The 11,539-nt window shown below is 40.0% G+C and overlaps 1 protein-coding gene across 1 annotated transcript; it reads left to right on the top strand.

The window, feature by feature from the left end:
* The first annotated feature begins 1,033 nt into the window (after positions 1 to 1,033).
* On the top strand, positions 1,034 to 11,110 carry LOC310932999 (uncharacterized protein). The gene is made up of 3 exons (XM_083896421.1): positions 1,034 to 1,273; positions 3,428 to 3,646; positions 10,897 to 11,110. Exons 1-3 carry the CDS (start codon positions 1,133 to 1,135, stop codon positions 11,053 to 11,055), a joined length of 519 nt encoding a protein of 172 aa, XP_083752547.1. The 5' UTR covers positions 1,034 to 1,132; the 3' UTR covers positions 11,056 to 11,110.
* Positions 11,111 to 11,539: the final 429 nt, after the last annotated feature.

Raw genomic sequence — 11,539 nt, 5'->3', positions numbered from 1 at the left:
TCTGTGTTATATCTACGAAAATTACAGTCTAATAATTAGTAATTACAGTTTTCGTCAGTTTATTTGGTATTTGTGCATTTCTCAAAACAATGAGTTACTCAAAATTCTTTAACTCTAAATAGTTGATAGAAGATGCCAGTGTCATTAGAATAAGAAGACACTGGGCCATTGTTAGCAAATATGATCAATGGCAATGAAATAGTGTTAAGTTATTTCTGATGTAAACTATGGCTGAAGTTTTGCCGACAATGACTGTAAATGTACAAACAGTTTAAACATGACACTGAATTTGTGAGATCAGTGGTTTCAGTAGTTTCAGAAATGCTCTGGCTCCATCTAGTGATGAATTGATTTGGGTGCACATATTTCTATTGTCTACTTTCGGGTTTAAACATCCGATAGAAAAATAATTAAATTTAATTGGCCTTGGGTTTTAATTTGTTGAATCTAAGTCTTCGTGAATCTTACTATGTGAAAACAACAACGCAAATCCCTTGCAAATACTTGGCGATATATTTGTTTGCGTTTGTGAGAGGCCCCAACTGTTGGCCCCTCCCTCTTAATTTATTGGTTCGGGCAGTAAAGTCAGGTTAGCCAACAGTCACAAGAATTCAACCGGAAATGACGTGTCATTTTGTTTAAAAGGTCGTTTAAGTGTGTTAGTTTGTTTTTCCTTCTTCTATTTCAAACACTGTCTTCGTTTGACAGTATTCGCAGCCTTTGTACGGCCACATTAACGTCACTTGTATCATATTTATCACTTAAAAGAAAAGTGAACACACTATTATATCCATCACTTAAGAAAAGTGAACTCACTAGTATATCCATCCCTTAAGAAAAGTGAACTCACTAGTATATCCACAAACGTTCTCTGGCAGCACGTCATTTACAGCCGTGCTTTTAAGTTGAAAATAACGAAAGCGGATGTTCTATGCGCTTTGCGTGACTTCACTTTGATGAGTAATTCTGTTCTTGGCTCCCTCGTTTCGTTGATAAGTGATTTGTGGGAAAACGAAACCGTTGTCATCGTTTAGCGACGCTGATTACAGGAACCAATTTTGGAAAAGCGTAAGAGCAGTATTTTTTTGTTTAAAAAAAAAAAAGAAAAGCTCAGAGACGCAGCTGTTGAATAATGGACCCCAGTAAGTATGCCAGTGCCCCTCCAATGGAGCACAGAGGAGTAGAGAAGACCTCCATGGGCCAAATGCCCCCTCCAGCCTACACCACTTACCCGGGACACTATCGGCCTGGATACAACCCGCTTCAACCGCAGGTAAAGCATCCACCAGAATACAGACATTTGTTCGTTTTTTTCAATGAAATATCTTTTTTCTTTTTTTTTACGTAAACGTTACAATATTATTATTATTATTACATTATGGAGCTCATTGCAGCCTTTTTCTTTTTCTCGATGGCTGTTAGATTTACATATATACGTTGAATTACCACGAAACATGAAAACCCGATGTAAGATCTAAGTCAGTGGAACGAGAGCATTCACCGTAATAGCAACTTAGGAAACGTGAGGAAACGCTGATTTTATCAGTTAAATACATGCTAAATGTGAGCATAAGTTTATTGTCTTCTGTGCTCGAATATACCTGCGTACCAACTACTACTACTGCTACTACTATTTGTAATAATTTAATATTCACAATGTTCATCTCTTAAAGTAGTTCTCTCCGCTGTTAACGCCCTCTTCTTCGGCTAGGTAACGTCTGCCAAAGTTTCTGTTTGGTACTCTGTGATTCCCACCCCTAGTTATTTTTGTCAGAAAAACTGTATGTCATATTTAGAGTGACTCTGGAGGCCCTATCAGTCGACAAAGTGTGAAAAACAGCTGAGCAGGTTTAAAGTTAAAGGTGCCATATGTAAGAATGTGGCCAAAAACGTTACTACATTCAAATTAAAAATACCTAGGTGTTCGTTTTCTGACGTAACTGGCAACCCGTTGTTGCTCGGTAGCTGAGACTCTACTGACTGCAATGATTGGTAGACGGCGGTAGGTGGCGCCACATGCCAAAACATGATTTCAAAACATAAACATGATTTGCAGTCTACAAAAAAAAATGTTTTAATGCACATACTTCGGCAGTAGTGTTGTTGTTGGTGAGTTCAGTTTGTTATATGAAGTATTCCTGAGTCTCTGTGACATGTTAGGAGGATTTTATGGCCAGTTGCTTTAGATTTATTACAAAATGCACCTTTAAATGTTACCCTAAAGCAAAGACTCCTGATTCCTTATTGACCTCAAGAAATTATTCAAACGATGTATGAAAATGACTGTACAGACACACACAGTCGCTGTGACCAAAATCAACTTCTCTTTCTTTTTTCATTTAAATCCTTATATTTTGGACTCTGGTGGTCCTATCAGTCAGCAAAGGGTGAAAAAAGATGACTCACTCATGTTTTTGTGGTCCTCCTCAGTCTAAGTACTGGAGATGAAACAGGCGATCACTGGACTGGGCGCTCACTGGGACGTCACAATGCGCTAAATTCCTAGAATTGTTGTCTCGCGGTGTCCGCTTTGTCTGTAAAACACGCGAGAGTGCTGGCGAGAGCAACGGTATCCGGAAACCGGAAGTCCGAGAAAAAAAAGCACAGAGTCCTACACAAACTTCCAGCCTCAGGGGATTTATCTGTCCAGTGGATACATGTTATATATGACGGCAATGTGCCTGCTAGAGCCTGCAAATTATCACTTTTCCAAATACTAACTGCTATTAGCTTCCAGTAGCCTCTGTGGCTGATGTCATTTCCTGTCCCTTAAGTTTCGTTTATGGTATTTTGACCAAAGCATGTCACAGACATGTTCATTAGGACACCAAGGAACTAGGTTAACTAGGAGAAATAGGGTATAATATGGGACCTTTAAAAGCTACTGCCTCAAGAAAATCTCTCGCAGTTCTAGTCTTCTAACTTTTCCATTAGGGATAGTACCTGGCGCTCTATGTAGTACTGCTCTAGCAAGGTTCCAAGGGAGCTGAGCCAGTACTATAATGTATTGAACTGAACAATGCCAAACTGTACATCAGTTAAAAAGACTTGAAAATCCTGAAAAAAATCCTAAAAACATGTGTTAATCTCCAACATTTAGCAAGGACATTTCTAATTTAACAGAGGAGTCTGGTGTATTTAGTGACAGCACTATTGAAAGTCGGCGATGGCGAGCTGAATCACAACCACGCCGTATTTTAGTTCTGTGACTGTGTCAGAGGGGCTGAGCCGAGTCGTTCTGGAACTGTACAGTGGAAAAGCACCATTAGATGTGCTACCAGTGTAATTTGGTCAGTACCGTTAAAAGTACCAAGCAACTTGTTTATTCAAATCTGATGTGATTATTGCATTATTAGACCAATTTAATTTTTTGGTTGTTGTGAAAGAAAAATAGTTTGTAATTGTATTTCATGTTTGTGGCCTGCAGGGCTTCGGACCTCCACCACCTTATGGATATGCACCACAGGTGTATCATATGGGGCAGCAGCACCCAGGTCAACCGACCATTGTCCAGCCCCAGCCCACGGTGTATGTGGCTCGAGGCCCTTTGGTTAACCCTGCCAACGACTACTTGTGCTACTCCATCTTCACCTTGCTGTGCTGCTGCATGCCACTTGGAATTGCTGCCCTCATCTACTCCATCTCAGTGAGTCTGCTTAATTTATTTTCTATTAAAAACATAGGAAACATACAAAATGTGGAATTATGTTTAATTAGTTTAGCGTTGAATCAAATCATACAGATAAAACCTTCTTGTAGATAGAAACCTCTGACAGAACCAGACTTGAGAGTGGAGGAGGAGGGGAAAATTCATTTTTCTCTGACTCCATGTTGACATGAATGTATCACATCATTTCTTCGGATTTGTTGTTTGCACATTCATGCTCTTCGACCACATCCCAAAAGTGTTCTGTTGGATTGAGGGCAGGAGATTCTGGAGGTCATGTTAATAAAAACCTGGGTGAACACTAGCTGGCTTCATGGATTGTGTTTGGATGGTCGTGTTTTTGCATGCTAGTGAAAAAAGAAAGACGATCCTGAATGTTTATTAAAAAAAAAACAAAAAACTCCAGAGATTGGTTAAGACGTGTGAGAGATATCCGGCAGCCCCCTCTGATGATGCACTCAGGGCTTTTTCCCACAAGCTGTTGCAGCACTGAATGTTCATACACGCTGACACACACTTATATTTGATTGATTATCCACTAACCACATAAGCAGAATTTTGTTTTGTGAGGAATTTTGATAAAGTAGTTTGGGGTTTGTTTGTTTTTGCTCTTGGCTTGGATAAGCCACTACTACATCATGTGATGAAACCATGCCACATGGATCTATATGGGAGAGCCACAGATCCTAGTCTGCTCTTTATTGAACAGGCCGTGGTTGATATGTATGCTTGCCTGATGCCCACATCCACAGAAACAGAGTAATTTGACTGGGTTCTTGAGCAGATTATTTTCTGCTTCCAAAGTTGTGACTCTACTTGCCTGAGGCCTAAATCTTCAGGACTGAGCCGACTACACCCTGACACAGAGAAAGCTAAACCAAACTCATTTAAGTACTTGATAATCATCTGGGGCATTTGTCACAGGATTCACAAGCATCCACAGTTTTGTTCAGCAGCAGTGGTTTGAAACGTGTGTTTTTGTACCAAATCTGACTGAATATTTAATGTCAATGGTATAAAAACAGACTCCTTTGTTCCCATTGCTTCAAATAGAAAATTGTATTACAGTTTAAATACATTGAGTACAGATGCATGCTTTGTGATGAAGCCCCCTGCTTTTTTGTGCACAAGCAGCTGCAAATTAGAGCAATGAATAACAGTTTGGAAAACATGCACTTGAGCACGTAGTAAGTTATGGACGATAATGTCAACTAACTTGGATAAGCATGTTTATATTAACCAGCTGGTCAAAAGATATCATGTGGACCAGTCCAGCTTCCTTTTAATGAAGAATATTTTAAATAACATAATAAATCAATTAAATCTTTACTGAACAAAAACTGAAAAAATCAGATATTTTTTTGTTAAAAATGTGGTTATTATGAGGCTCTAGGGATGTAAACTTGTGTTTATGTAAACACTCATTGTTGAATGAGACTGTTTCCTCTCTGCTGCACACATTGCTGTAAATAAAGCATGAATTAAGCATCGAAATCTAGAGTTCATTAGATGTTTTAATTTAGATGTGGGCTGTCTTTGTGAGGCACTTAATAAATACTAAAATGCTAAATATTGGCAATATGAAGAGCTTAAATAACTGCTCGGGACAAACAACAAATTCTCCAGCACCACAAGTTATACATTGGGAAACAGGCAATTGACATCAACCACACACAAAGTTGGTGTTTATAGATACACCAACAACTTTAGAAGCCACAGGGAGAACCTCTCACTGCCTCTGAAGGTGAGACAATGAGTCAGCACAGAGCACTGGACACTCCAGTCCTCACACCTGGGCTTCATCAACACCAATCAGTGCCACACACACCTGAGTGCAGTGAGTTGATTTTCCCACCACTCTCACAGAGCCAGATTGAGTGCCCTCACAGTGGCCGTTTCTCAATATCCATACTTGTGCGTACTTGTCCGTACTTGCGTACTCCTGTTCTTGTTAAAACGTCATCAGCCTCAGTCCAAGTTCTGTTCCATTTCTCAAGAACGCGAGCAGCGAGTACGGTTCTCATACCCGGAAGTATGAGAACTTCCGGGTTCTCATACTTCGCCGCCCATTTCACCAAGTATGCATCGGGTGGTGACTTGAGCGTACTTGGGAAAGCCATATATCCCAGAATCCATTTCGGCGGAACACAGCAGGATAAAATATAAATATAAACCTGAAATAAATATTTTTCTGTGTCCCGGAACGCAGTTTTGAAATCATTTTAGGTGAGAAATTAGTCATTTAGAATCCAAACATGTGGTTTGTGTAATAAGATATGATGTATTTATAGTATGACAGCGGCGCTGTCGGAGGTTATCAGCTCCGCCTCGGCGGACGCTCGGTGCTCACAGTGCCCGGCTCAGAGCAGCGTCACCTCGGCCTGTCCTGATGAAATGATCCGCTGGCTCAGACGGCTTCGTCATTACATAGTTGGTGTGATCCATAGATTTGTTGTTGACATGTTGTTTTGTTTTTAATGCAAACGTTTTGACCTGACAGTGTGAACGTTTGTATAATATTAATGTTTAACTTATTGTAACTTTGAATTTTAGATTTATATTAAAGTCGCACTGTCATTGTATATTTATTTACATATAATGGACAATATTTTATAGTGTATAAAATATTTAAAATGTGAAAATAACAACAATATATGTATTTATTAAAAGTATTTTATATGTTCATTCATCAACACTGTAGGTGGCGGTAATGAGGCTTAAAAGTGATTCGCGCCACCCGCCATTCAAACAGTAGAACAAGGAAGTACGCTGCTGTTCCAATTGAAGAATCGTGCTTGTGTACTCCCGTACTTGGCAAGTATGCACTTCAGTCGTACTTCTTAAGTATGTACTTTCCAAGTAAGCAAGTACATACTGGCATACTTGGGTATTGAGAAACGGCCAGTGTGTTTATAGAAGTGATGACATTTAAGAGATTTCTTGGTAACATTTCCCTGGGTCTTTAGATCCATGCCAGTAGTTGCTCCTTGTAGCTCAACACGCTGTGAACCTTGCGTTACTTTCACTAGCTCTCACGTGCTGCAGTTTAGAATATTAGAATGTTCAACGAACAAGCCCGTCGAATACTCCCATCACGTTTTTTTCAGCAGCTCAGTATGAAGTCCTTATATATATCATACACTATATATATTTAACACTACTGTGAAGCTATAAAAGACATGACAAGATCAAACATGTTCCCTTAAAAGCATGGAGTACGTTCATTGTCGGCTCATATGTGGTGCAGGTAAACCCTTCGGAAACCCCAGTGCAGCCTCATTTGTTGCTGTATTTAGTGAACAGGCTGGATATTGTGTTTTCTCAAGCTTCCCTTTCTTCCTGCATAGTTACTCAACCATAGTTACAACCCTGTTTCTCTACAGTAACTCACATGCTTTCAGGTTTCGTAACAATGTAATCTGACAAATATATATTCAGTGTCTATATAGTAGTGTTCCTCTTCTGCCATTTTAATCATCCATGTACGTCTTTGCTTTTAATGAACATGTCCTAACAATTGGGAAGAACGATTTTGACAGGAACTGTGATATGATTTGCAGTGTTTCCCCTAAGTTTATGGCTTTGGGGGCTTATGGGAGCATCTGAGCTATTATAAGTGCCAGCTTGTTACTTATGTATATACTGTAGGGTGGAGGGAAAGGCTATTTTGGTTTGTTGTTCAAATGGTTAAAGTAACAGCAGCGTTGTGTTCAGAGTCCGACCTGAAGCTGTAATGATCATATTTAAAAGTAGCCACTTAATAAAGGTACGTTTGTATGTAGGCTTTTGTCGATATTATACAATCACTGAAGCCTTACTGTTGCTTTCCTTTGTTCATGAGAAGGATTTTCTGAGTTATTACTGTGCTCAACAGCAGAGCAACAGGAATTGAAAATTGAAAATAATAAGTTTATCCTCAGAACAGCAGTGCATCATTTTCCCTGTTCTGTTTCCAGGAAGTCAGACTTCCTGTAACTGCTGCTGACGTCCTGCTCTTCCTGTCGTTACTGTATTTCTCAGGCCAGGTGGATAAACTCAGTAAAAACACTGAGCAGTTTATGGCAGATCATCATTGTGCAATGGATATGTTACTGTTACTGCATGTTTTAGATGTTTCCCTGCTCAAACACACCTGATTCAATTGATCAGCTCGTCAGTAAGCTCTGCTGAAGCTTGATAACGACCCACTTATTGGAATCAGATGTGTTAGAGCAGGGCTGCGGCTCCCCAGGACCAGGGGTGAGAAACCCTGTTCTAGGGTTCTAGCATATTTATACATACATTTAAAGTAACATTCAATTTATATTATGTTGTAATATATTATACACAATGTTTTTCATGAGATACACTGTAATGTTTGATTGACATTTGATCAAGGCGCATAAATACGCCATCGAAACCAAACCTATGGGCTGCAGTGTAGGGAGAAGGATAAAGCCATGCAAGCCAATCAGAATTTGCAGAAACAACAATAACAAATAACATGAGTGACGCTTGAGAACCTAAAACCCTGTTCCTCCCAGTTGAGACGACAAACGCATAACCGCGCGTTTTCAGAAATCTCCACTTTGGCCGGAGTTTTAAAAAATAATCTTTTTCTGTGATAAAAACAGGGTTTTCGTGTAAATGAGAGGCCAAACCGTGTGGCGATATCAGCGTTTCGTGTAAACGGGGCCCTCATATACATTCAAAATATGCAACTGATGATCAAAACAGAAGAGGAGGAGGCATAGATGGAAATGAGATCAAATTCAAATGAAAGACGGGGGGTGTTGGAAACTATACACAGTGGAGCTGGCTGCTGGAATGTGTTCCATTGAGCATGCTCTCTGTGGCATTTCAGCTATGGAAGACAAAAGAGTGGAAGAGATTCGGTCTATTGTGGAACAAGCTTACTGTTAATGTCATGATTCATGCTGAACACTGGAGCCACCGCTCTCCAGACAAGAGATGCTTTTGTGCGGGTCAGACATCGCTGCTCTGTTACCAAGCACAACAGTGGGGGGGGGGGACATCCACACATTAACTGGAAGAGAGGCCCTTATGGTGTGAAGCAGTGATTATGGTTTCCTGCTTTTAAAGAGAACATAAAGACACAGCTGAGGAAAAAATACAGGTAAAAGTACTAGCAGTTTACTAAAAGTTCTGATTGTGTCTTATCTGCAATTCAGGATTTAATCTGAAGCTTATTTATTTGAGGCCTCACATTTTTTTGTATCCAGTTTTGGGAGGCTCTAATTCGTCTGCTTTTCGTCTGTGATGTGTGTTTTGAGTTTGGAAACATGACTAATGGGTTATTATCTCAAAAATGTATCATTCTATTTTGGTTTAAGAAGGAAAGGAAAATCACAGTTATCTATACAAAATGGAATCGGGACAAACAAATATTGTTACAGCCCTGGACAAAAACCAAATCATCTATTTTTTTAATTTCTCACAAATAGTTGTCGATTTCATGAGAGAATGAATGCATGCAGCATCTAAAACTTTGACCACATGTGTTTGTGGATAGCATTGTGGGATGTTGCACGGCCAGTTTTAGGAATTCAAGTCCCAACGGAGGCTGCTTCTGTATGTGTTAAACCACTGAACTGCAGAGAATGACACCAAGGCAACACCTGTTGCCTGCCAGTCAAGACGAGTGAAAGGTCATTTGAGAACACTTCAGTATTGGTCACGTTTAAAGAATGCAAATGGAATGGCAATAAAATGCAAAAAAAAACACAAAGCTGAGCAGGTTTTAAGTTAAATGTTACCCTAAAGCAAAGACTCCTGATTCCTTATTGAGCTCAAGACGAGAAATGATTTATGAAAATGACTGTACAGACACACACGTTGAAAAAAGATGACTTCAAGTCAGCGAAAAGTGCAGCACAGAGTCCTACACAAACTTCCAGCCTCAGAGGATTTATCTGTCCAGTGGATACTTTGTGTTGAAGTAACAGACTCAGTTTGTCTCACAGTGTGTGTGTGTGTGTGTGTGTGTGTGTGTGTGTGTGTGTGTGTGTGTGTGTGTGTGTGTGTGTGTGCGTGCGTGCGTGCGTGCGTGCGTGCGTGCGTGCGTGCGTGCGTGCGTGCGTGCGTGCGTGCGTGCGTGCGTGCGTGCGTGCGTGCGTGCGTGTTGGTGTGTGTGTGTGTGTGTGTGAGAGAGAGAGAGATGCAGCAAGCATTTGACATCTGCGCTGTCTTTTCTTTCAGCAGCTCTTTTTAAGTTCTGCTCTCTGTACTTTTCTCACAAATATCAGTCTCACTGCTCACTTGCACCCATCGCTCTTCACTGTGACTCAGAGTCTGGAGGGAGACAGAAGGCGACACACACACACACACACACACAGGTTTCCATGACTTCAGATGACATTACATTGACTTCCATTAGTTTACTTAGAGACTTACTCTATCATAACTACGACTGGTCTAATCCTTATCTTGTTAAAGCGTCTTTTGAATCTGATTTATTATTATTTTTATTTTTATTATTATCCCCGACTTTAACCTTAAGCCTAACCCTGACCTCAGCCTAACTTTAAAACACCTTTTCACCTTAAAATGTAGTAATTTACATGATGATTTGAAGACAAGTCCCCTAAATGTGACTGTGTCAACAGATTTAGGTCCCCATTACATAAGGAATACCAAGTACACACACACATATGCTGGTTTAAAATTTTGTGTGGACTCTCATAGACATAATGCATTCCCTTACTCCCTTACCCTAACTGTAACCATCGAATGAAATGCCTAACCCAAACCGTAATTCCAACCCTAACCCTAAAACCAGGTCTTAATCCTCAAAAATTCTGTTAACCCTAACTAATCCTAATCCTAACCTTAATTTAACTCTATAATTTACCCTTAAAACATGTCTTCTTCTTAAAAAGCCACTTCTTACATTAATTTAGAGTAAGAGTAAACAGTTTTAGGTCCGCACAACATTAGCAATACCTGGACCACACACACACACACACTGGACGATTGAGCCAGAAAGACATTGCTTGGCAGGATATGAGGATGCTCCCCAGAAGCATCTGAAAAGACGTGACTTTCATCATAGTCACATGATCATTCTTTGATGTGAAATCAGTTTTCAGGAAAAGCAGCTACATGTAACTCTACATCACTCAGATATACATGTGTTATCAGAGCATCATTACAGGTTGCATACAGCAGCTTTAAAAAGACACCATATTTTGTTCATTAACCTCTCGCTCATTACTTGTTGTCTCCTTGAGGCTCGTGAAGCCAACCATGCTGGGGACCAGATGCAAGCAGAGCGGAGCAGCAGGACGGCCAGGACTCTGAACCACGTGGCGCTGGGAATCGGTCTTAGTATCGTCATCCTCTCTATTGTCTACATCGGCGTTTTGGTGACTACAGTTCACTCACTTTAAATCAACTGCAACAACCTTTCCTATATTTTTTTATTCCTCCCTTTTTTATTCTACATTCAGGTAATAAGACAATGGCAGGAATGTTTTGGTGTCATTGCAAAGAGTTTTATTTTTTTGGTCACCCGATTGTGTTAAAGCCATTTGAAAAGTGATGGACACGAGTTTCAAAAGTAGACAGTAACTTGTTGTTTAACAATCAATATGTTAATTTTTCTTTCTTTCTTTCTGTCTTAGGGTTAGGGTTAGGGTGTTGGGATGTTTTGGTCAATTTACAAAGGAGTATTTACTTTTTTAATTTCAAGAGATTTGTCTGGTTGTATGAAAGACGACGGAAGGAAAAACTGCTGCCTTATCAACCCAATTTGTTGGCTTTAGATGTGCTCTATCACCCTGGGGGACTAGCATCTGAGGGAAGGCCTCCTCTTTATTCTGGCAGAACAAGAACACTCAGCTTCTCACGACGTTAGCAAAAATGAACAGTGGA

The sequence above is a fragment of the Microchirus variegatus genome (genome assembly GCF_963457635.1).
Source record: "Microchirus variegatus genome assembly, chromosome: 1".
In the NCBI taxonomy this organism is placed as follows: domain Eukaryota; kingdom Metazoa; phylum Chordata; class Actinopteri; order Pleuronectiformes; family Soleidae; genus Microchirus; species Microchirus variegatus.
The sequence above is the reverse complement of the archived record's forward strand: the minus strand, read 5'-3'. Positions and strand labels throughout refer to the sequence as shown.